Consider the following 26,469-nt stretch of genomic DNA (forward strand, 5'->3'; position numbering starts at 1 on the left):
TCACTGTGAGCCAAAAGCTCAGACTTCATACCACCTTAAACAATCTGCGTCACACTGTTTCTTTTTTTCCATGTGAATTTTTATGATGTCATAGAGAGGGGATACCCTAATATGGGCACATAGCTCTGGCTGTGAGCACCCAGCTGCTCTTCAAGTCTGTTTGGGAGGAAGCAACCAATCAGAAGAGAGCTGCCGTAAAGGGTAAGGCGCTAAAGCAGTTTGTTTCAGACAGAGGATGATCTGAGGGACTGCATCATTACTAATAATGATTATAGTTCTGAATCATGCACAGCTGTTTGAAGCAACTAATACAAACATGGAGCTGGAAATGAGCAGAAGAAAGTACAGAGAGAAACATCCAACATTTCTCCATCCTCACATTTTCCTTTAGGCCACCCAAAGCCACTTCCATACCCATACCCATTAAGCAGCAAAGGCTCCTGAAGCACTGTAGTCACAGCTCAGTCTCTACCATCACATATCCTTTCCGCTCCATCATCCCACCTGAGCTTCACTTACGCAAAACAACATCTTATTTCTGTCTGAACAAATCAAATTTACAAATTTTACATTAAATAAAACTAATAATTGATCTCTAATAACTAATACCTTTTAAACAAATCTGTCTTTAAGACAACACGGTTGATGCAAAAACAACAGCAAAGCAAACTGAGTGGAGCCTTTACAAAAAACCCACAGCAGCGAGTCGACCTGCAGAGACATCCAGAGACAGAAAGTTAGTCAAAGAGCAACAAGACCTATCAAGGTTACCATTACTGAGGAAGAGATCAAGTCATAGTTCATTATTTTATAGCTGCAATTGCTGATACACACGCACACACGTCTTCTAGTGAGCTGACATAAATCAGGCCTGAGATGGTAAACATGAACGGACTGTTCCATCATCAGAGCAATAAAACAAAAACAAAATGAGCCGGTGAGAAAGCTGAGAGACCAGGAGAAGAAAACACAGGCAGCTGCATGCTGACAGGTTCAGACACACAAACAGACATGTTCTGTCTCAGTCCTTCCTTCTTCTACACAACAAAAAGGTTTTAAACCAGGTTTAAACAGTATACAGCAGGATGTGAGGTCAGCAGAGGGCGGGGTCTGATGGACAGTGGCCTCCTGCTGTGTCCAGGCACCAAGTGTCTGTCCCATCACTCAGGGTTTGGTCTGATCACTTCTTCCAGTACAATATCAAAATAAACCAGATGCTTTTTCAGGATCATCATTCCAAAAAACATTTCAAGGAAAACGGTTCAACAGCAGAGAAAAACGAATCAGTGTAAATTTCCAAAATCAGTTTCTGATGAAGGCAAGAGGAGGCTGAAGAATTCACATTCATGACCTATGACAGAGGGGGAGGAGGATGTTACAGAGCGGGGAAAAAACAGGAGATTGGTGGGACAAAAAATGGGGGAGAAGGGCGTGGTGGAGTTCACTGCTGATCCTCAGGTCCATGCAGAAGTCCTTCCTCTGAGCACCAGGTAGACTGTTGCTGATTTTTGTGGGCTGGCAACGCCTACTGTCCAGATGGAGCATCGCCTCCTGTTACCTCTTCTCCTTCAACAGCAGACGGAAATTATGGAGCTGGTATATGCTGGTGGATAACCTTCAACACAGATGAAAGATAAGCAACACATGAAACTGTGGATGTGTATACTGACTGTGGCCTGTAGAGAGCCCCTTAGCCAGGTTTCTTTGTGTTAGCAGGCTTAAATAATCTTGGCGATAAACATTCTGACTGACAGACGATTTTTTATTAACATGTCAGCAGATTAGCACCAGACCTTAAATGTGTTTTCTGCATCACTGCTGAATTCATGTAAAATCCCATCATAATGGGACTCAGACAGTTTGCACTGCTGCGTAAGGTAGGGCTCAAAATGCTGTATGTATGTACGGATACGGTGCTTTTCTCTATGCTCTTTATTTTTTTACTTTTCCAAACTTTCGTTGCCTCGATTGCAACTTTTTTGACACGTTGCTCCCATCAAATTCAAAAGGAGACGATATTTTTCATGAAACATTCTTTACTGTAAATATGGGATTATGAGATCAGCACATCACTGCAGTCTGGTTTTATTTACATTTTACCAACAGTTTTGGAATTGGTGCTGCATCTTAATCTGACCTCACACCTCTGGACTGTTGTGTAATCTTGCCAACGAGCTAAAACAAACCAGTCTGACTGATCCAACACTCAGCTACAGCTGTTCTTACGTTTTCAAGCAACAATGGTACTTCCTGAAGAATGCATGCGTGCCACTGTAGCATAACAAATCTTACAACTGGAGAATCTCAGCACTGCTCTTCTTTCCATAAACATCTACTTGTCTTGATGGAAAGAAGAGCAAAGGTCCTGAAGGCTTTTCTCACTGACAGCTGTTCTTCTTCGTGGGCACAGCACCAGGTGGATTGCTGGCTCTGAAACAGGGTCCGTTTCCACTCGAGCACTTACAGAAGCTGCCATCTACACAGCTCCTCTGCTAGCATGGCTGTAATATGCGTCATTTTGTTCTTTCAGTTCCTGCTTGTCTTTCATCTTTTACCCATCAGCTGTCCGTGGCCCTACATGGAGCAGCAACATACCTGCCGAAGCCGTTCATTAAGGCCACGATCTCCTGTCGAGTGAGCTGGAAGCCTTTAGATGGGCTGTGCTCGGGGAGGTTCTTGATTTCCTTCTCAGAGAAGAGGATCTTCAGAGCTGTACCTAGACCCTGGGTCTGCACACAGCACAAAAACTCAAATCATTTTAAGACCAACCTCACAACTGAAACACAAACAGTCAAAATACAGTTAGGTCCGTAATTTGGTGAACAACCTTTTGTAGTTGTGACCGAGGCAAAAAGTTGTATGTTGCTCAACATAAAATTGCAATGACTTGAAGTTCTCATCATCTACAGCTGCAGTTCTCACTGCCATGGGTGGCCCAACCAAGTGTGTGTGAACTGGACTTTAGCTTGTTCCTTTCATTTGTGAATCTGTATTTAAGACATTTTAATACTTTTTAGGACACAATAGTGCCGAATATATTACACTATATATTTCGATTTTAGATTTTTACATTTGTGGAATTGTGTTTCATTTAGTGTTGCTTCTACACCTGAGCTCCAATAAACATGCTGAGTGTGTTTTTCTCCACTCTCTGCACACTGCCTTTGTTGACACTTGTGTGTCAGGGTACCTCACCTCCACCTGTACATCTGACATTCTGCACATTATAGCCCGCGGGAGCCCACACACAGACTGAGGTGAACACGTGGAAAGAGAAACAGTGAAGCCACACACCTGCAGTTTCCCCCAGAGTCGACATTTGCTGCAGCCGACACAGTCCATGATCCTGGAGATGTTCTTGAAGTGAAGTCGGAACTCCTCCTGCAAGGAAGAACAAGCAAGACATTTTAGAACTATAATCAGGACCAAAGCACATCTGTTTAGAGGATTTGGATTATGAGTGCACTGAAAGCAGTTCTACATGAAGCATCGTCACAGAGGGTTAGTCCTTTCATCATGCTGACAGTGGAAGGACTAGACCCTCCTCAAATATCCTAAACACAAAATGCCAACATGAAAAAAACACCTGATGTCAAAACTAAAGGAAAAAACAATGTTGAATATCACAAACACTCTGCATGAAAAGTGTGTCACAGCAGCCACGTCACATAAATCATGAAAACTAATACAACTATGTACACTCACAGAGTCAACAAATATAACAGAACAGAGACTCAAAATATTATGTGTTGAAAACACACAATACAATGTAACCAATTAATGTAGATAGCATAATGTATATTAGAGCAAATCACAAGGTGTGCAATTGCTTTAGAGTTTACCTTTAATGTTTTGGCTTCCAGTTTGTGTCCGGCAAACATGGACTTCTCATCAAAGTGCATTGGAAAAGCTCTGGAAGACAAGAGGAACTGCTTAGTCTTATTATTAGTCTATTACCATGTGACTTCAGCGCATCTTTGTGGATTCAAACACCTGTAAAGTAGCATCACATAAAGGTCTAGAAATAATCGAATAGTAATACTTTATACTTATATTACTTATAATATTCTGTTTACTGCTGCTCTAAAAAGGTTTTTTCCTGCCTCTATGTGATCGTTTTTATTAGGCAAAACACCGTGACCGTGTGTGTGTGTGTGTGTGTGTGTGTGTGTGTGAGAGTGAGAGAGAGATAGCAGTGCTTAGTTTGCTGGTAGACATGTGTGGCAGGTAAACACGGCCAGTAACTCAACATTTGTGCCTTTGCACATTAGCCACCGCAGGCTGTGGGGCCGTTTAATATAGAAACTTGCTCGTTACCTGCTAACATTTAGTATTTCTCTTAGCTAAAGCCTCAGCCCCAACAGCTTTTAAACCAATTAAATGAATTCAACAGGACTGAAGTAAATCAGTATGGATTTTCTGCAGCAGCTTCAGCTTGGATAAAGCTCAGCTGTGTGCTGGATGTCTGAGTCTAAACTGATTGTTAAGAGAGGCGTGGGTTATAACATTTCTCTACGCTACACTTCGGATTATTTGGGACACAGTTTTTGGTCATACCACAAAAAAACAACCGGAGTACCAACATCTGTGTGAACAGAACTTTGAAGTGCAACATCCCAAAGTGACAGCCAAATGTCTCAGGAGTCACTAGTATGTCACACCATCCCTCACATCGGTGAGATTAATAATAAGGAGCAAATGAATGTCTGCAGAAAACTAAATAACCCATCCAGCTGTGGTCGAGCCGTGGTCGGTACAAATATTTCAGTCTGCACCAAAAGCTTCCAGGAATTTGGGCTCATGTTGATTTCTGACTTTACTGATGTGTTCTCCTGAAAATAATGAAGCATTAAGTAAGGGCTGTAAGGGCTTCTTACTTGATCTCATTGAAGATCTGCAGCAGCAGGTCCTTGGTCTCTCCGTCCTCCTGAGCACTTCCAGTGTACAGGTTGACAATGGCTCGTTCAAAGTACGGAGCCACCTTGTAGAGCGCCCGCAGCTCGATCAGGTACAGGAAGTAAAGGTTTTTCAGGCGCCGGGTGCCCTCCCCCTTTGTCTCTGCCATGTCAAAACGTTGACGAAACTCCCGGATGTTTGGACCCCACACTGAGCGTCCCCATCCCTCTAAAGAGTCCAATCCCAACAACAACATCTTACTTTATCAAGCAAAACACCATCATTTGTGTGATTGAATTCACTTAACTAATGCTGAGCATAAGAATTTTGTTCATATTTGAGCAAAGATGGATGCCTCGCTTTGACAAACTCAACTATCAAACTAATATAAAAGAAAACGTCAGTCACCACTAAGCATTTGTTTTCTTTGTTTCAAGTAAAGTTAAAAATGTTTGGTGGAGCCTTTAGATGTCAGACACTAAAAGTTGCTGACATCAAACAAACAACCTCCTGAACTGAAAATGAAGCCAAAGCAGAATCAGCAAACTCCTCACTTCTTCTGACACCTGGCAACAACACATGAGGAGACGATGCCCATCGTAACACTGCCAGCGTTACAGCATGAAAAAGCATGTTTACAGTCTGGTGAAAAACACAGTTTTGGGCTCAGTGGATAGTCTGCCCCTTCATAGCAACTTTAGGTGATTTCTTTCTCTTTTTTAATGACTATACATCTTGATAATTATGTTAGGAGTGTGGTCGCATTGATTAAGTATTCCAGGCTGGAGCCAATCAGCATTTACTATTATACATATTAGTGGAATATAGTCTACATTCTTTTATCTTTTAATTAGTCTCTGCACTGTATATTTTGTAATTTTGTAATATTGTGCTATAGTTATAGCTCTAATATCTCTGTATATTTGCAATTGTATACTTGTATATTGTCTTATAGTTTTTATACTTATTTGTTTTTTTCTGTAAGCACGAAGTACCGCAGCAATTTCCTAATGCTGTGAACCTGTTCACCCATATGGCAATAAAAACCTTCTGATTCTGATTCTGATTCTGATTTACTAGACCTCATCTATCTTCAAGTCATTAAACTTGAATTTTTTGGAGCATCTTTGGAGCAGCAGAGGTTTGTTCTCCAGTTTTGGTACTGTACCTGAAATTCAAGCATTTTATTAATCTGTTACCTTAGCACTAACTAGCAGACATGTGCAGCTGCTAACCATGCTAGCTAACACCAGCTGGTATTTTAGCACTCTATACTGTCATCCAAATATATTGACTCCAGAAAATAATATCGTGGTGGCAAAAACACTAATGTTGAAGCTTCTAAAACCAATGGGTGGTTCACAACGGCTACATCCATCTGTCTGTGGTCACTTGTCTCATCTCTGACAGACTTTGAACTGGATTTGTGGTCACAGGTGTAAAATGAGAATGATGTAAAGTTGTTTTTGCTCTGTATGATGTCGTACCGTCCAGCAGGTACTGGGCACACAGGTGGATGTTGATGCTGCTGTGGAGGCCTGAGATGAGTCGGTAGAAAACTCTCTTCTCCAAACATAAACCTGGAGAGAGAGCAATGAAGACCGAGTTCATGAAAATGCAGCTTCCTAATCCAAGCACGCTAACTTCAGAATCCAATATAATGCTCAGGTCAGTCCACTACTGACTTAGTAGTAGCAGTAGTAGTAGTACTGCATTAAAATATACACAGAGCTGTGGGTTAACCCGGTAGCCTATGCCATACACCACACTGTGACCTGACTCGTACCTTCCCAGAAATGTAACAATGTTGTGGTGACACAAATAAATAAGGACTGTGATACGTCTGTTTGGTATGGATCAGGACACAGATAATACCTCCCTGAAACATGCAGTTACAGGCTGCAGTTGTAGCTAGCATGCTAATGTATCAGCATCTGCCCTTTATTCTCAGCACTGATAGTCTGTGTACAGACTCAGTCAGCGCTGACACTTTCTCTTTCTTGCTTTTCAGTAAAATTAAGATTTTTTAGCTTCAAGCCCAACACGAACAGCTCACCTTCACTTGTGATGGCAAAGCAGAGCAGGCACACCAGCACACAAGTATGAATACAAATAACAATGGCACAAATTATGGTGGAGGATCTACAGGTTCAACACAGTACTTTAAGCCTGAGTTGGGATGTGGACATGATTGGAGCTCTTAGGGCTGTCCACTTGTGACTGCACTGGGACACTGGCAACAAAGAGCTTGGGCTTTTTGTTGTGTTCCTCAAGCTACATTGTGGTTTGTGGACAGCACTGTCCTGCTGAGGAGGAGGCTTTCATCAAAGAAGAGTTCCTAGAGAGGGTGTGTGTGCTTGGTCTGGTTTATATAGCACCAAATCACAACAAACAGTCGCCTCAAGGCGCTTTGTATTGTGGCTAAAGACCCTACAATAATACAGAGAAAACCCAACAGTCAAAACAACCCCCTATGAGCAGCACTTGGTGACAGTGGGAACTCCCTTTGTTAAGGTGGGTGGTACCTGTCACATCCACAGTGCTGGTTATAACAGCAGATCATTAACAGTGGTTTTACTGTTGTAGCTGATGGGTGTATTATTGTACTCAACTACTAAAGAGACTCTACAATTTGAAGCAGCGTGATCACAGCACCAACTCAGTGCATGTGACATTGGTTAGGGTGCACCACAGATGGCTCTTTGGCCTCCCTTTGCAGCGGTCAGACTGCAGAAACTGCAGGAAATGAGATGGCTGTTGTGGCTGAACAGAAGTGTTAGTTTTACAGCCAGAAGTTTGGTTTACATAAAGAACGATGGCAAAGTGTTGGTTTCCTAATGAACGGGGGGGAATGATGTGTCTGTTCTTCAGGTCAGTCTAGGTGGGCCAGAAAGTTTAAAGTACTCTGCTTTCACTTTTTTAGCTTAAAAGGAAGGAAGGAAGGACGGAAGGAAGGAAGTGTTTACAAAGGAAATCTAAAGTTGTAAACATGTCAGAGACAAACACATAAAAGCAGAACTCACCTTCAAGCCAGTTGTAGAAACCTTCCCCTGAAACATGAGTGACGCAGACATGAAAGGGAAGAGTTATTTTTCACAACTGCTAAAAATAAATTCAGGTGAAGAGAATTTTAGTTGTACTCACCATCATCATCTCCTGAACACAGGAAAAAAGGAAGGAAACTGTTAGATCTGTGCTTTGATTAGACACACACAATCCCAACAAATCAATGGAAAAAACAACAAACAGCATTATTGTCAGTTTCACATCCAGCCATCATAAATATACTTTAAATACAGTGAGAAATAAAGCAGGTCAAATATGTTGAACTGCTTCATCATATTTCATGTTATGGTGCACTGCAACACATCATCCAACGTCTGTGATTGTGTGAACCGTGGATGAAAACAGAACCATGTAAACTGGTTAAGAAGCAGTTGATGTGACCAAAAACAATCAGCATAACAGGAAGTTAGTGATAATCTTCACAGTTACATGATCTTTTTGGAACCAGTGCCCAGCTGGTCAAGTACAGAAGAACCTGAGTGCAAACCCTCAGCCACATCCCAGCCAGCACACCTTATTTCCAGTGGCATGCTGTGTGCTGGGAGCACTAAGGCACTTCAGCCTGCTATGAAGAGTCATTTTAACCAATGATAATATACAAACAGGTATACACAAATCTCTCACTCTTCCTGCAAAATGCACACCAAAAACACACGTTCACATATATGCGCCCAATCAAGCTGAAATTATGGTTCTGCAGTGTCAGGGCCTCATACACAAACGGACACAGTTGTGAGACCATAAATTACACATCACAAGGAATCCAACTTCAAGCTGCATCATTCCACATAAGATGTGGACGAGCAGTCTGGTGAAGCAAAGGAACCAGAGGAGAGAGGGAGAGTATATAAAAGAGAAGACTTTGAAAAGGATGCAGTAAAAGACAAGGTCAGTGAACGTGTCTAAAACTCTCCATACTTCTGTTCTTGCTTGAATAGAAAAATAATCATTTGAACTCTTCCCCTCTACATTAATATAAGGTAATACTGGCTGTATTTTTTCCAGGTGCATCAAATTGAAAATACTTTTTTCTTAAAATGGTACATTTACATTTTCTCAGTTTAAACATTTGTTTTCTGGTTAGACTGTGAATAAAATATGGGTTTATGAGATATGCAAATCATTGCCTAGTGTTTATTAAAATTTTACAATGCCCCAGGTTTTTGTGGAATTATGTGTTTATTACTTGTGTTTATTATCTGCCCCATCCTGGTTTCTTTGATTACTATTTTTTGCATATTTGTCACAAGTTTCACTGACAGTGAGTCTTTCACGTCTCTGTGGAGGAATTTTGGCCCACTCTTCTTTGTAGAGTTGTTCTAATTCAGCTACAATGGAAGGTTTTCCAGCATGTTTAAGGTCATGCCAAAGCACCTTAATAGGATTTTTAAGTCAGACTTTGACTAGGCCACTCCTGGGAGGGTTCACCACTGTTCCAAGTTTTCCCCATCTGTGGATAACGGCTCTCACTGTTCCTCTCTGGAGTCCCAAAGATTTAGAAATGGTTTTGTAACCCTTTCCAGACTGATAGATGTCACTGACTTTGTTTCTCAGCTGGTTCTGTAGATCGTGGCGTGACGTGTTGCTTTTTGAGATTTCTTATTTTTTTTTAACCTCCTTCACTTTGTGGTTGTATTTAATAAGTGACTTCCTGATTCAGCAGGTCTAACAGTAATCAGACCATCGTGTGTTTATTTAACTCAGCTTTGGAAAAAAGTGATTAGAATAAAAAGTGGGAGGGGAAGGTTTGGATAGCCATAATTTGGAGGCCTTGCCTTAAACTTTTATCCTGCTACTTTTAGTCACCTATAGGTTAGTAAAGATATAAAACATATTCCAGCAAAAATATGCTTTCAATGTTAACAATACTCATTAAATCAAAACAGTTAAAGCAAACTGTAAGAGATACAAATATTCTTTGGTAACCACATCCTGGAACAGACACAAAATTTCCATGGTAAACAAATCAGAGAAAGTACTCCACTCTGGTACAAGGGTGTATTACTACACAATGTCTATTTATATCATCTATAACAATAAGCAGATGTAATGCATACCTACAAAGTATTCACATCATATTATACCCGTGTGTAAATTAGGACCAAGTAATACATAATAATCATACAAGTTACAGCTATAACAGTGCTGACAATAAAAGGAGGCAGAAACTAAATTCAAGCCGTTGTCTAAGATCAGTGCAACTATCAGGTTCACTTTCCCTGCCATACTAACTTTAAGTACTTGAAAGTGTGACACACATCAATGTCACACATGCACTGAGGCTGAGATTGAGCATAAATCAGTATCAAAAACATGACAAGAATCTCTGCAAAAAGCTAAGCTGAAGACCCTCATTGAAGTGTGTGAACATATAAATATAACTGTCTGCTATTCTCACTTCCCTGTGACTTTTTGGAGCTTCCCAGACACTGCTATCCTTCATCTGTCCACCAGATGCCCTCAGACTTCCCTGCGAGTGTTTGTTACCCAACTCCTACATCCAGCTGCTTACCTGGTCCTCATTCCTCTCTTTATTTAGCCATTTCCATCTGCCCTTGTCACATGCTTTTGCACTCCAGCTACACCAACCTGAATCTGGATTTGTATGTGAGGGCGCACTCACTAGTCTGATTCTTCTAGATACGGTAAGTTAGGCCAGGTCTGAACACTAATCACACTCTGATGGAGGTAAAAGCAACATCACCAAGAGGTCTCACTCTGATCCCAAACAGACCCTCCAACAGTTCATCTGGGGAGCCAACTTCCTGTATTTCCTTTCTTGCTCCTGCTCCTGCTCCAGACCATGACCAATATCATATATGGTACAGGTGTGAAAATGACCTGGGCTAGCTGGTTTTCTGCTCCTTCCTCTGTATTGAGCTGTAGCACTAATCTGTGTCTGTCTCTATGAGCCATCGTTGCTTTTCATTTTAACAAATGAACCTGTGAGTCTGCTTCTGTGTCCTCCTCCTATGTACATGTGGATGGCAGGGACTGTAAACTTAGCAGATATCAGTTTTTCAGCCTCACCTCTGCTGGGAGCCAGGGGGTTCAGAGGTCGGTAGACAGATCTGGGCCTGTGGACACAAAAATGTTAAGATTTGATTAAGATTATTTATTAAGCTCATAATCAGATGGTTTCAAATGAATATTTCTCTGCAGATAAAAATGTCCACAAGAAAATCCACATTTTCATGATTATTGTATGTGTAAGAAATGTATTCTGGTAACAGGCAATAAAGTTTAAATCTTTGGCTTATCTTGTGTGTGTGTGTGTGTGTGTGTGTGTGTGTGTGTGTGTGTGTGTGTGTGTGTGTAAGAGAGAGAGAGAGAGAGAGAGACAGTGAGCTCACTTGAAGCAGTTCTCCTCATAGATGCTGTTCCAGACTCTCCAGGCTGAAGGACCCTTATATCCAGTGTATCGCTCTGGATTCAGAAGCAAATCCACATACTCAGCGTCTGGAGAGGTCTCATCTGAAACACACAAACAGCTCATGGGTTAAAAAGACAACTTTAAAAAACAAAACAAAACAAAAGCACATGATGACAGTGGCTCCAGCTACTGTTAAGAAAACATGAGTCATTAATATGCTGTTATCAGCTACAAGTGGATGTCACTACAGAAAAGGCCATTAACATTTAAACATTCAGGGTAGCGGGAATGTCCACAGAGGATTTCATGGAGGGGGGGGACCAAAACAAACAATGAAACAAACAATCAATGAAACAAACAAACAAACACTTTGATCCTCTCTGGCTCAGGATCAAAAATCTGCAAACACAATAAAAAGCTCCTCACCGTCCAGCTCACAGAAGTGATCCTGAGCATCATCGTGTCTCGCCCAGTCAGCAAATGCCTCCTTACTCTGGTTACTGAAACAAGAAATTAGACACACTTGACACAGGACAGAAGTTTGTATAGATACAAAAATCATTTAAAAACTCTTTGGCCTCAGATCGATGTACCAGTAACTAAAATCAGCTGCTTTGTGAAAATCAGAGGCTCAGAATGAGCACAACTAGCTAACAAGAAATGAAGACTAAATAAGAAATCTATCTGTATCAAAATTTTAAACACAATTTGAAAAATGTACATTTTCAGACTATAAGAGTCGAGGTTTCAGTAAACGTGACCTCCCACCACTTCTTAATCAGGGATGTGTGTTGATTTTAAACTGGTGTTAAACTGGAGATGCAGTAGCAAAGCTAATGTGGACGTTTAACTTTTCTATGATTAACAAAATAACTCGGGGTGAAAAGCCTCTGTGCCTCATCTGAAATCATAATCAAAGATTTACACATGTACATAATTTAACTGTAAAAGGTGTTTAACTGGACTGCATATGCACACATCACATGGGACGGGACCCCGTCCAACTGAATGCATCCCAGTGTAACAGGCAGGACTGAAACTTTTATATAAACGGTGAGTCAGCACGACTCCCTCCTTATGTTGTAGGGAAGCTTTAAGAGCACATGCGGAGTTGCTGTCAACTTAATAAGCATTCCTTGCTTAACCTGTGTCATCTGCTCCTCTGTGTGTGTGAGGAGGTGCACAAACAGGAAACTGAGAGTACAGGTGCATGGTTTAATGTGACGTCACTTTTGTCACATGGTACAGTTTGTGAAGGCGAGAACAGTGAACATGAACTCACTGTGAACACTCAAAAACATCAGAAGAAAGTTATTAAGTTGATTGTTTTTACACTTCCACATTGTGTCTGTTTCCACCGTAACTTCTGTGGTTTGAATATATCTTTAACAGAATCTCAAACTCAGAAAATTGGGTGAGGGTTAGTCTAGAGATTTAAGTTGTGCCTGGTAGCAAACTACCAGCAGCTGCCAGTCACACACTGGTAAATGTGTGTCCACTATCAGCTGCTGAGGCTGGTTTGGCTGCTGAAAAGCAGCTGCTGCGGCTGACAGGGCTGATAGCAGCAGATAAACCACACAGGAGGAGGTCTGTGGACTCACCTCAGGGTGCTGTTGATGGCACCCAGTTCTTTGGCCTGCTCACACTCTGCCACGTCCGACATTGTATTGGCTGCCTGGGAATACTGGACACACAGAATGGATTTTAATGATAATAATAGCACACAGATGTAACATCATCTTTACTTTAGCAGTCTCTACCGTGCAGTGAAATGTGATATTTCTCTTCATCCCAAAGTGATTCTGGAATTATGTCCTTAACACTTTAACATTCAACCGTCTTGGACAAAAAAAAATTTAGAAACATAACTCTGGGCTGTTTGTTTTGAATGATCATTTCCATTTAAATAATGTTGGTGACTAATTAAGTTAATAATAATCAGCTAGCTGTAACTTACCCATGTTACAAGAATGCTGCTTGTGTTTGTACCAATGAGCTGGCAGGTGAAGACTAATGTCTGATCTGACCGACTTCACTGTCAATAAATCAACTACAGTCACTTTTCAATGTGACACATCAACACTCAACATACAGAGTCCAGGTAAAGTATCACTAAGCCACAAGCTCACTACTCGATTTCCACCTGGGCTGTAAGGTTTGTGAACTCCTGTTACTGCTGTGTCACCCCTGCTGATGGTCAGCGACACATCTGCCCCTGACTGAGACCAGAGCAGATGTGCAAACACTTCGGGGTCATTACAAGACAAACATCAGGCTGCTGGCCAAGAGCAGGCAAGCACTCAGTCCTGTCTCTCTATGTGGAAGCTATCAGAGGAGATAAGATGAGTGGTCAGAGTTTATTCTGGCTGTGTGCACTTTACTAAATCAGCTGAAGATATAGAAAGTGCCAGAACAAATGCAGATGCTCTCAAACTCCATTAAAGTAAGTCAGGAGTTTGTTACTTCCGAGGTCCAAACAGTAGCTATGAGGCCGCCTTCATACTGTAGCTGACATGAAATCCAATATTAAGCGTGCTCCTGGTTTGTACTGTATTCTAAAAACAACAATGATACACACACACACACACACACACACACACACACACACTCCATTTAGTTAGAACCAGCTGGTCTCACCTTGTTGTAGTTCCCTGACTTGATGCCAACAGGGACCTTGCTCTGTAAAATACAAGTGATACAAGTCCATCAACCACACTTCTTAAAAGAGCTTTAGAAAATACATTTGAAGCACCTAACTTCAAGCTCAGAGGTTTGTGTTGCTTCCTGTGATGAAGGAGATTTTGAAAACAGCAACATGGAGACAGCAGAAGGGGAGGAGATCTCACATGGCTAGTGGTAATCTCCCTCCTGTGAGTGAGACTAATGAGTGAGCCAATATTGTAACTCACTAACAAGTGTTGGGAGTGCGGCTGTTTAAAGCAGTAAGTATAGCTGACCTCTGGGCAGGGCTCCACGTGGCAGTCTTTGATGGAGCAGTGTCCATCATCAGGCCAGAAAGGACACGGTCGCTTCAGGTTAACCTGCATAAAAGAAAACAGAGCCACAGCTCAGCTCAGACAATATCTGCTGATCACACACAGACAAGTGAAGTTCAACAGCACCACACATTTGTTTGCATCATCGCATTTCTACTATATTATTATTATTATTATTATTATTATTATTATTAAGAAGAAGAAGAAAATAATTATTAATAATAATAATAATAATAAAGCAAGATTCCAGCTCTCAAACATCATGTAAAAACTAAACAGAAGGAATAAAATACTGACTCATCTCAGTGTGAGGAACAGACTCAAAAGTTTAGACTAGCTGAATGCATCTGAAACACATTCTCACATGGTTACTGCTGCCTGTCACTGTCAGATCACCACATTATGAGGGTTAGGTTCTAAAAATAGAACAGTCAAAGAGAAAAATCAAGTATGAGTGGCAGAGGATAAGGGCCCGACATGTGAAATGATCTGAAACATCAGCTGGGTGTTACAGCTGTGGGCGGCTCGCAGGTGGCTCACATGACATTTTTAGACATATCTCACAGCTTGAAAAGTGACTTTAAACAAGCTGTACGTTAAACAAGTCTCAGTGAACTCAGTGAACCGCTGACTTCACTCCTATAATGAGTACTATTCCCAGCAAATCAAGGCCAATTCACACTTCCTGTGTTTGTGTGCAGCTGCAAGCTTGCACAGAGCTCACACACTTTCACACACTTTCATACTATCATATATATATATATATACTATACTTTTCAAAAATAGTCTTTTTGGTTTTTTGAAAAATGGTTGATCAACAGGCTGGCAATCTGTCCACGGAGTACCCTGACGGCAGCTGGGATAGGCTCCGCCCCTCATGACCTTGAGCTGGATACGTGGACAGACAGGCGGGTGGCAGGTCCGTGTCCAGCATGTTTTTTCTCACTTTGAAATCTGAGGCAATATTTGATCATGATTATTTCAAAAATTATTAAAAATAAAAGCTTGAAATTTTTCACTGGACTTTTTTTAACCATAAAAATGTAAAGATCTGTATTTTTTCTGAGTATTATCTATTTAAAATAGAAAAAAAAAAGTAATTCAAGCAGTCCTGTAAGAGTGCCATATTCAAACACACACACACACACACACACACACACACACACACACACACACACACACAAAAAAACTTCCCAATGCAAAAGACAACTAGTGACAGTTTCTGAATGATATATAGTAATACATAACAAAATATCACAAACTAATTAACATGAATTTCTTTGTAACAAAAATGAAGTAAATGCTGTTTTCATTCATCTTTCAGACTGGATTCAGCAAATATGACACGTAGCACAAAAACAAAAAGCAGTTTGTCTGATCCAAATGAAACTCAATTCTGGAGTTTCCAGACGGTGATCTAACTAAAATAAGGGAATCATTTTGTTAAATATATACATATTTTTCCTTTTCAAGACTCTCTTTGTAAGCATGCACATTGCCCTGGAGAACTCTTATAATTCAGGTAAAAACAGGTATTTACAAAAAGAATAGTAATTTTAAAAAAAGGGCCATAGTAAAATTACATAATATATAATAATAAATAGGACAAAACAATTAAGAGTAATGAAACAGGGACCAGTCGCTCTGTTCGCGTTAGTAGTCTTGCAAGGCCAAGGTGCCCTGTTCACATGGTAAGACTGGTTGCAAGACCCCAAACCCCCAACTCTAATCAACCTCCAGAGGCTGATTTCAAAGACACCATGAGAATCACAGAATCAGCAGGCTAGTCCACTGTGCCAAACTTTCTCAAAAGTTCTCTTCATTGTTGCCACCTCTGCATTGGTACTTTTCAGACACCTTTAGTAAAAAGTAAAAAAAACAAAAAAAAACACACACAACCAGAAATAATCAAGCGACTTTTTCAACAAACTTAACTACTTTCAGTAGACTTGTTTCCTTTGCTGCACACAGCTCTTTATGAGAGGGGTCAGGTGAAAAACTATATTTAAGAAAGACAAATATCATCATTCTAATGCCAGAGTAACAGCCTATGTGCTACACAATATGAACACATTACTCATTCTTCCTCTTCTAAAACAGCCTTACAGGCCAAAGCAGAGAGAAACAAACAGCTAAATGAGCCACGCCTTAACTGCTAAAGCCTTTGCAGAGATCGTTTAAGATCAGCATTAATCTGAATATGAGGGAGTGTCCTTTTTAAAGCAGCTGTCAGTGGATCTGTGGAGCTGCACACTGAAGGACACAAATGGTGCCATCCAAAATGTACATGATGGTAGAAAATGAAAAAGGTGTAACTGTTTTTGAAGGATGAAACAAATAAGATGTTCAGTGTTGTGACAAGCACAGCTCAGGAAAACTGCCATCTAACAGAAAGAGCTGCAAAAGAAGAAAAGATGCAGATTAGCTGCTCAAAAGGCACTACTGCAAAAAAAACCAAACTAAATTTGATTTCCATCTGTTTTTACCGCCCAACTGTCTGGAAGGTCTCTACACTGAGTCACACTGTAGTTAGAAAGAAGCGGCAGCTCTTACCCTGTAGTATCTGAAGTAGTCTCTCTCTGTCAGCTTCTTGATGCGAGGGTAGAGCTTGAAGTTGTTGAAGATGTCGATGCTTTCAACATCACAGAAACAGTCATCCAGGACACCTGTGAGCTGAAGCAGAGCAGGAGCGTTATTGTCTAATGACGCCTTACCAGCTACACCTAAATAAGAACAGTCTCTGAAATAAGAACTGTAAAATAACACATAACATAACATTTCTAACTATCCCATATTTGAGGTTTTTCAGGTAATCATTTTAAGATGGTGATAATAATAACAACTTCAGTTGTATAGCACTTTTAAACCACAGTTACAAAGTGGATGAACACACATATTAAAGAAGTGAGCCTGTAGTTAAAGCAGTTAAAATACTCTGATCTGGTTTGATGTTTTTAATGATTTAGATCACATGTCAGACTCAAGGCTACATCTGGTCTGTGTTATAATTATATATGGCTCGCGAGATGATGATGGTAGTTATTATTAATGGCCCATGGCCCACCACTTATACTACAAATCCCACAATGCACTGCAACAGATGACAGGCCAAGAACTGGGCACTAACCCGTTGCTCCCGGTTGCCAATGACACATTGATTAGTGATCCACGGATAAACATCAGTCAGCACTTTTTACAGCAACATTTAAGCTACTCTGACCCCCAAAACTGGCCAAACAAAAAGTGGAAAACAAGGATTTTCCAAACAGGTGGGAGGCAGAGGACCTGATCGCTGATATCAGAGGTAAACCGTGTGTCTCTTTTCCTCGCCTGTGATGTGGAGAAAAGAGCGGATTGGTGGGACAGATGTGGGAGAAGATGCAGAGGAAGACCTGCACAGGTGAGCTGACGGTGCATCACTCCGTCACACACCAGGGAACATTGCGCAGCAAAGTCCTGAAGACAGAACGCGCCATGAGCACCGTAACACAGACAGTGAACTTTATAAGAGGCAAAGGTTTAAATCACCGGCAGTTTCGGTCTTTTCTGGAGGAAATAGCTTCTGAATTTGGAGACGTGCCTCACACAGGTGCGATGAGCTGCCTGAGGAAATCTGTCAGTTCATAGAAAGCAAATGAGAAGTCTCAGCAGGGCTCTGGGACGTAAGGTGGCTGTGTGAGTCGGCCTTTCTCTGCGACATAATGAAGCGTGTTAATGCATTAAACCTGCAGCTTCAGGGAAGTGTGATTACGCACATGTATGATGCAGTGGAAGCTTTCAAGTCAAGTTGCACCTGCAAGAGGCGCTGATGCAAAAAGGGAAGTTATGCCATTTCACATGAGCAGGTCTGCACCGCCGCGTTTGCAGCTGAACCTTTTGCTGAGAAACTGGACACACTGCGCAGTTTACGCAGCATTTTTGTTCGACTTCGAAGCACAGAAATTCACATCACAGTTTTTACCTGAAAAAAATGCACATTTTTATCAGCTTCAAATCTTCTCAATATAATTTTTATAATTTTTATATATTTAATGTGCTGAGGAAATTGTTGCTGTTTTCTGGCCATTCAGATTCATAGGTTTTTATTATGAATTCTAAAGTGTCTGTCAAATGAGCATGATGAAAATTATCTGAGAGCAGTACCAGAGATGCCACCCCACTTTGATAATCTGTCAGTTGGTCACATTTTTCATCTGGATGCACAGAATTCTGAACAGATTCTTTACCATAGCAATAAAGGGCCAAATTATTAAAACAACAAAATAAAAAACCCTCAAAACAAATCCAATTAAAAATTTCTGGACCCAGAGCCTCGATTCAGAAATGCTGTGGAGAATAATATTCAGCCTTGGCAGGGGTATGCGGTCTCAGAAGTCTTTATTAATGTAGAGGCTATGCTTGTAGAAGTAACTTTGCATATTCTGTGGACACCCATAAGTTAGAGCAACTGTATAACTTTAGAATGAGTGGCAGTATATCAAGAAGCTGTAATAATATAAAGCATGTCTTGTTAGAAGACGTTACAGTTGCTGTGAAATTTTCTTATTCTTCTGGTTGCTCTGTTTAGCGGTTGCTACAGCAGGTCACGCAACTCTCCCCATTTATCCGGCTTGGGACCGGCACCAGGAGTACACTGGCTTGTGGCCCCACCATGACAGGGTTTACAGTTGCTGAGATATACATGATTGGTTGGGGGTAAGTGGGGGAGACAGAACAAAAGACACACTGTGGAAGAGAGCCAGAGATTAATAATAACTAATGATTAAATGCAGAGTTTCCAGGCCATTTCCTCTCCAGCTTATGGGTTATCTACTTTAAGGCGCACATTTGTCAGTTATACCAGGGAGTCAAGCACTTCTGATCTGAGGCTCTCTTTCAAAGGAGCCACAGTACTCAGAGTTGTATGCACTGAGCATGTAATCAACCTCTGTAGGAGCAGAGTTTAGGTAGCTGCTCTGCACTGTGTTGGCACATGGCATTAAAGATGATAACAGTCAAGCAATTATATCCTTAAACATAGTTACAGCACTTTCAGAAGACAGCTACTGTAATTAAATTTATTCCCCACTGCCGTGTAATCTATTATTGTAAATTTAAATGTTATTAAGAAATGATCAGACAAAACAGGAATACTGTTAAATATTACGTTCCATATGTCAGAACAAGATGCAGAGTGTGATTAAAGTGGTGGGTGGGCTCATTTACATTTTGAGAGAGGCCATTTGAGTCTAATAATAGATTAAATGCAGTGTTGAGGCTGTCATTTTCAGCATCTGCATGGCTGTTACAGTGGCTTACAAAAGTATTCATACCCCTTGAACTTTTCCATATTTTGTCACATTACTGTACAACCACAAACATAAATATATTTCACTGGAATTTAATGTGAAAGACCAACACAAAGTGGTATACAATTGTGAAGTGGAAAGAAAATTATACATAATTCAAAACATTTTTTACAAATACAAATACAAAAAATTTATATTCAGCCCCCTTTTCTGTGAGTGCAACCAGTTGCAATCAGAAGTTGCCTGATGACTGCTAATGACTAAAAAGAGTCCACCTGTGTGTAATCTAATCTCAGTACAAATACAGCTGCTCCGTGACGGCCTCAGAGGTTGGTTAAGAGAATATTGGGGAGTAAACAGCATCATGAGGTCCAAAGAACACAGCAGACAGGTCAGGAATAAGTTTGTGGAGAAGTTTAAAGCAGGCTTAGGCTCTAAAAAGATTTCCCAAGCTTTGAACATCTCACGGAGCACTGTTCAATCCATCATCCAGAAATGGTAAATGGACTAGTTCTTATATAGCGCTTTTCTACTCAGTATGAGCACTCAAAGCGCTTATACAACACGTTTTTTACATTTACCCATGCACACCCATTCATACAAGCACTTCCATGTTAACTAAGCTAAGTGCTTTTTAATTATATAACATCCACACACATTCACACTCCGACGGAACAGTCAGAGAGCAACTTGGGGTTAAGTATCTTGCCCAAGGATACATTGGCATGTAGCCTGGAGTAGCCAGGAATCGAACCCCTGACCTTCCGATCAGTAGGTGACCTGCTCTACCTACTGAGCTACAGCCACCCCTTATGGAAATGGAAAGAGTACGGCACAACTGGCCGTCCACCTAAACTTACAGGCCAAACAAGGAGAGCACTGATCAGAGATGCAGCCAAGAGGCCCATGGTGACTCTGGACCAAATGCAGAGATCCACAGCTCAGGTGGGGGAATCTGTCCACACGACAACTATTAGTCATGCACTGCACAAATGTGGTCATTATGGAAGAGTGGAAGAAGAAAGCCATTGTTAAAAGAAAACCATAAAAAGTCCCGTTTGCAGTTTGCCAGAAGCCATGTTGGGGACACAGCAAACATGTGGAACAAGGTGCTTTGGTCAGATGAGACCAAAATTTAACTTTTTGGCCAAAATGCAAAACGCTATGTGTGGCAGAGAATTAACACTGCACATCACTCTGAACACACCATCCCCACTGTCAAATATGGTGGTGGCAGCATCAGGCTCTGGGGCTGCTTCTCTTCAGCAGGGACAGGGAAGTTGGTCAGAGTTGATGGGAAGATGGATGGAGCCAAATGCAATCTTGGAGGAAAACCTGTTGGAGTCTGCAAAAGACTTGAGACTGGGGCGGAGGTTCACCTTCCAGCAGGACAACGACCCTAAACATAAAGCCAGGGCTACAATGGAACGGTTTAAATCAAAACATATTCATGTGTTAGAACGGCCCAGTCAAAGTCCAGACCTAAACCCAATCGAGAATTTGTGGCAAGATCTGAAAACTGCTGTTCTCAAACGCTCTCCATCTAATCTGACTGAGCTTGAGCTGTTTTGCAAAGAAGAATGGGTAAAAATTTCAGTCACTAGATGTGCAAAGCTGGTGGAGACACACCCTAAAAGACCTGCAGCTGTAATTGCAGCAAAAGGTGGTTCCACAAAGTATTGACTCAGGGGGGCTCAATACTTTTGCACACCGCACTTTTCAGTTTTTTATTTGTAAAAAATGTTTTGGATCATGTATAATTTTCTTTCCACTTCACAATTGTAACCACTTTGTGTTGGTCTTTCACATTAAATTCCAGTGAAATATATTTATGTTTGTGGTTGTAATGTGACAAAATATGGAAAAGTTCAAGGGGTATAAATACTTTTGCAAGCACTGTAAAATCACCCACAATTATATTATAATTACTTTTATCAAAACTGAGTACTTAATCAGGTAAAAAGTCTGAGACATCAGATAGAAACTCTGAGGTGGATGAGAGATAAAACAAACAAATAAAACTGTCTTTTGATTATTCCAGTTAAGGTGGTTTACTTCTTACCAGGGTAAAACACCATGGTAACTTGGATATGTACCACACTCCTGCTGGAGGAAGAGGTTCTCCAAACACCAGGGAATACAATTGAAGGTGCAAGGGGAGAGGGGAGAGGCGGCTCAAGAACAGGACAGTATGACCAACATGTCAGTTTCTGTGCAATCAAAGGGGGCATTGGGCTACGGACAGTGCTGCTGGTGCATGCAATGCTGCATGGCCGGGCGGACTGAAGCTGGGAAGGGTTGCAGGAGAGAAGTGCAACTGCTCTGACTCAACTGACGACAGAGGTTCAAGGCACCACACCTACAGCACATACACATGATAGCATACAACTTTTGCACACACTTGTGACAAGCTATTTCCTCTCTAGAACAAAGATTTTTCATCACAGTTCCTTCTAGATTTTTATTTGGTAACCATCTGATAACGTCTCTGGTGCAGGAGACATAAAGATCATTTTCTGTGGAAGAAAAATCATGTGACCCATGAAACACCACTTTTAAACTGGTGAGATGCTGCCAGCACTGCCCCCTTCATGTCTGGATTAAATTAGCGAGTTGATAACCAGCATCGTGTGACTGTTCACCTGATCATCAAAGTCAGTGTAAGAGAATCCAGATAAGATGGACAGATATCCTGGGTATCCTGAACTTGCTTTAGTACAGGGCCCCAAGTCTCTGTAAGGCAGAATAAATCAATATGTTGATCAATTATTAAATCATTTACTAACAGAGGCTTAGAGGAAAGAGACCGACTGTTCAATAATCCACATTTATCTGCAGTTGAGGATGGTTCTTTATTTGTGATTTTTTTATGCTTAAATCATTTTTTTTCCTGGTTTTTGGTTTGTTTTTTGATGATCTGGGAGCAGGGACTGTCTCTATGGAGATGATGTTTTGGGTGGGGGACAGGAGGAGGGAAGTGCAGAGAGGCGGGTAAGACTACAACTCTGCTTCCTGGGCTCAGTCCTGGGCAGTCACGTTTGGGGAGGGATAATAAATTCGGCCAGATTTCTAGAAATGAGAGTTGCCCCATCCAAAGTCTCTCCTGACAAGAAGTCGTTATCTAAAGGTTTTCTAATTAATCGAGGTACACAAAACACCACTGTGCTCTGTAACAGGAAGTGATACAATACTGCAGTGAGAGTACGCTGGTATTACAACTTTACAACAATGTTCTCTTAACTATTCATTATGTATATGCAGACAAATTAATATGGGACTATATATTATTAAAGAAACTGTACAAGTTACAAAAACCATTAGAATAAGGTGTTGATTCAGAGCTGCACCTGTCCTGCTTTCACAGCAGGCGGCCATCAGACACACAAACCACCTCCTACCTGCACATTCATACATAATACATCCATCACCTCTGAGTGAGGACGCCCAGCACAATGCGTTACCTGAACCCACAACCCATGTCCCATCAGCTGCTTACTAAACAAATACAACTGTGTTTGAACTGAAGAACTGCACAATCCAAACTTTACATTTGAGGACATTATGAGCCCAGTAAACACACCAGGGTTCAGTGAAGTGGCTCTGGGTAGTTTTATTAGGTAGCTCAGTGCGATCCACCATCAGCTGGAGTCTTAATCCTCAGTAAACATCTGTTTTAACTGGCTGGACAGCAGCTCATCTGCTCTGAACGCTTAGTTAACTAATGATTAGACTGTGAAAGGCTTGATTAATGCTTTAGCCTGCAAATTACAAGGAAACTGTACATACAAAATAACAAAGTATGCAATGCAATGGTTTAATAATGAGTAACAATGATGTAGAGTTTTAATGCGTATCTGAATGTTACTCATTCAACGCCTCTTTTTGTTTGTATAGTTTTCTGCATTTAAATGATAAGCACATGCACCATCAGTGCCATTAACAGTGTCCTTAATGTGTTTCCTCATTTTCTAAACTGCGCATGCTTTCAACGTTCACATTTTATTAGAAACAACTGGCTGGCAAAAAGTAAGACAATAAAAAAAAGTAAAGTTTTGTAAAGGAAGCATGGCTGTTATTGTTGAATTTAAAAAAGAGATCAGGGCATTCAGCTGGTATTCTGGAAACAGCCGAAGAACTGAGCACCCGAAACTGTGTGTGAAAGTTATTTTAACAAATGCCAAATGACTTTAAAACAACGAAACACAGAAACTCTGCAAAAATGACAGCTTGTAAAATACTTCCACATTCTTTACATCTTAAAATTGACTTTTTGTTTTCACACTAATTCAATTATCTAAGATATGACCAAGCATATCAAACATATGGAAGCCACTTTAGATGCTCACCTTTGTGTTCAGAGCAGTAAGCCAAAACTACTTAGGGTATATAGGAACCTCTTTAAACCCTTTACACTGCTATTATAGCAAGTAAGACTGTCATCTCCAGCTGCTTACAGAAGTGCATAAGTACACAGATTGATATAAAACAAATAACAAACACCAAACCATAGCTGACCTCTGACTGTAGCAGTCCACTGAGCGCCAGAAAAAGCAGGAAGAGGAGAATTTTTCTCAACATCCTGCCGTTCGCCAGCTTCAGCTTTCTGTGTTTTAACTTCCTTCAAATGTAAACTTCCCCCTGGTAAACTGTCCGTCTGTCACAGCAGCAGCAGCAGCTTTGTGTGTGTCTGTGGGCTGTGCCGTCATTACAGAACCCCTGATACCCGCCCGGGGCCCCGCCTACAAACAAGCTGCTGTCAAAATAAACACCGCCCCTCTGATGGAGCCTCGCACTTTGTAGTCATCTACAGGTTAGAGACCCGGCAGGAACGCCTGGTAGCTTCTACGCAGAAAACTACAATGCCCGTGAGGGGGGCACAAAGCGGGAGCGCTGACAGAGCCAATCAGCTTACACCACGCTTTTCTCCTCGGCGATAGAAAGAACCTCAGTTTGGTTAAACTCGCCCCTGTGTGAGGAGGAGGAGGAGAACATACTACGTTTTTTACCTTTTAGCAGAAATATGTACTGACGAATATGGAAGTGTGTTACAGAAATCAGCTGCGAGGTCACAGATCACCTGCAGTAACCCAATAAAGTGAACATCTTATCGTTATAGGGCAGTTCTGTAATATCCATAACCTGTAAAAACCGCTAATTAAACCTGTTTAAGAACTCGACTTAGTTTTTATTAGAAACAGTAACAGATTGTCATTTAAATGTGACCTAGCTCGGTCAGTTATAACTGAGGTATAAGCACTAATATTTACTGATTTTTTGTTAAACGCCACAGTAGCTGAAGGAGAGTCGTTAGCATCACACACACACACACACACACACACACACACACACACACACACACACACACACAGTGACGTCAAATTAAAATGACAGTCGAAAGTGCTAGAAGATCCTGAGCAGTAACTACTGTGTTGTTACTTTGCCACGTTTAAAGCTTCATCGGGGGCACCAAACCATATCTGAACCACCGCAAATCTTCCTGGGGACAGGCACGCAGAGTTCAGGGCTACTTACATGGCAGAAGCAGCTCTGGTCCTGGCCGTCCGCAGCTCCGCTCGGACGCTCGCTGTGCTGCGTCTGCGGTTTCACGCTGAGCTGCTGAAACCAGCCCAGAACAAAGTTCCCGAAGAACCATGCCAGCAGCACAACACCAAACGTTTGCAATGTTACTTTCCACATCATTCACGGCGCTGGCAGCCCCCCGGTGGGGAAACACTAAAAGTCAAAGCTGAACAGTAGCTGGCTAATGATAGCAGTTTTCAGCTAGCTGAAACGATCGTCCGCAGGCTAACAGTGGTTGTAAAACTTGAGCAGTCCGATATCCGAGGACCGTCACACGGAGATCTGGACTCCTGACTCCTCCAACAGATGCGGAGTCGTCATGTAAAAAGGAGACATGTCATAAGAAGTTCTTGTCCGCCAGCGGCCACTTTATTATCAAGCTAACGCCACAGAAATAACTCTGGCTTCCGCTTAAAATTTCAAAATAAATCCTTCTTGCAGCTAAAACACCGCGATCCAAATACTTCATTAAGTACCTCCTATCTCCTTCTCCTAGCATCTAACGTGGGTAGGAGAATTCATGAGGACTTAAGAGCGGTGCGCTGAGAACCTGAACGACCTTACACTATTATCCTTAACGATGTAACGCCCGCCGTGTTGAAACCAGTGTGCAGAAGATGAACTACGAAACGCGCATCTTAACTCACTAGAACGTGTTCTTACCGTGTTGATTTTTTATGCAGGTCATTTAAACAAGAACAACCTGTGAAAAACCTCTCTTAATTGCAATGTTTGGAATTTTAAAGAAGGAGGAACATTTAGGGCCAGATTTACAAACTGTAGCAGCACAAAGCTACTGAGCTGCTGGATTTTCCCCAAGTGTCAGTTCTGTGACTGGAAGTTGTGAAGTTGCAGCTGGCCTTGAGGCATATGTAGCCTATTTGTAAGATTTTCCTTTACAGGATTAGAAATGGCTTCAAGTTGTCACTTGAGGAGTCAATTGGCTCCAAAATACTTTATATATATGTGTGGAGGGGCTGACCTCCTTTGATGATGTAGATACATTAGCCCTCATCTACTGTTTTACTGGCTACTGCTTCACTGAAAAACCCTACCCAGTCTTCTTTCACTGTATTAATGATGGCAATGCCATCTCTGCCCCTCTAGTATTCTCTCCTGCAGTGCCAGATCGTCTTCACTGCAATGGCAATGCTAGGGCCAACAGCTTTGAAACTCAGAAACCTGCAAAGGAAAGGACTCACCTTCTCTCCACTGCCTTGAGGCGACTGCTTGTTGTGATTTGATGCTATAACATGAAATAAAATTGAAT

General features: G+C 41.3%; 1 protein-coding gene across 2 annotated transcripts; it reads right to left on the bottom strand.

The window, feature by feature from the left end:
• Nucleotides 1–793: 793 nt before the first annotated feature.
• ero1b (endoplasmic reticulum oxidoreductase 1 beta) lies at nucleotides 794–25,604 on the bottom strand. Of its 2 annotated transcripts, none has more exons than XM_030724563.1 (16): nucleotides 25,152–25,604; nucleotides 16,885–17,004; nucleotides 14,293–14,376; nucleotides 13,973–14,014; nucleotides 12,937–13,019; nucleotides 11,762–11,835; nucleotides 11,316–11,436; nucleotides 10,993–11,039; nucleotides 8,041–8,052; nucleotides 7,920–7,946; nucleotides 6,384–6,476; nucleotides 4,878–5,124; nucleotides 3,843–3,912; nucleotides 3,295–3,381; nucleotides 2,596–2,729; nucleotides 794–1,615 (listed from the first exon to the last, which is right to left on the bottom strand). In XM_030724563.1, the coding sequence occupies exons 1-16, from the start codon at nucleotides 25,317–25,319 to the stop codon at nucleotides 1,555–1,557; spliced, it is 1,470 nt and encodes a 489-aa protein (XP_030580423.1). In that variant the 5' UTR covers nucleotides 25,320–25,604; the 3' UTR covers nucleotides 794–1,554. The 2 variants fall into 2 exon arrangements, with proteins under 2 accessions (XP_030580423.1, XP_030580424.1); XM_030724564.1 differs by lacking the exon at nucleotides 25,152–25,604 and adding an exon at nucleotides 24,135–24,304.
• Nucleotides 25,605–26,469: the final 865 nt, after the last annotated feature.

This window comes from Archocentrus centrarchus, unplaced genomic scaffold, assembly GCF_007364275.1.
Source record: "Archocentrus centrarchus isolate MPI-CPG fArcCen1 unplaced genomic scaffold, fArcCen1 scaffold_37_ctg1, whole genome shotgun sequence".
Taxonomy (NCBI): Eukaryota; Metazoa; Chordata; class Actinopteri; order Cichliformes; family Cichlidae; genus Archocentrus; species Archocentrus centrarchus.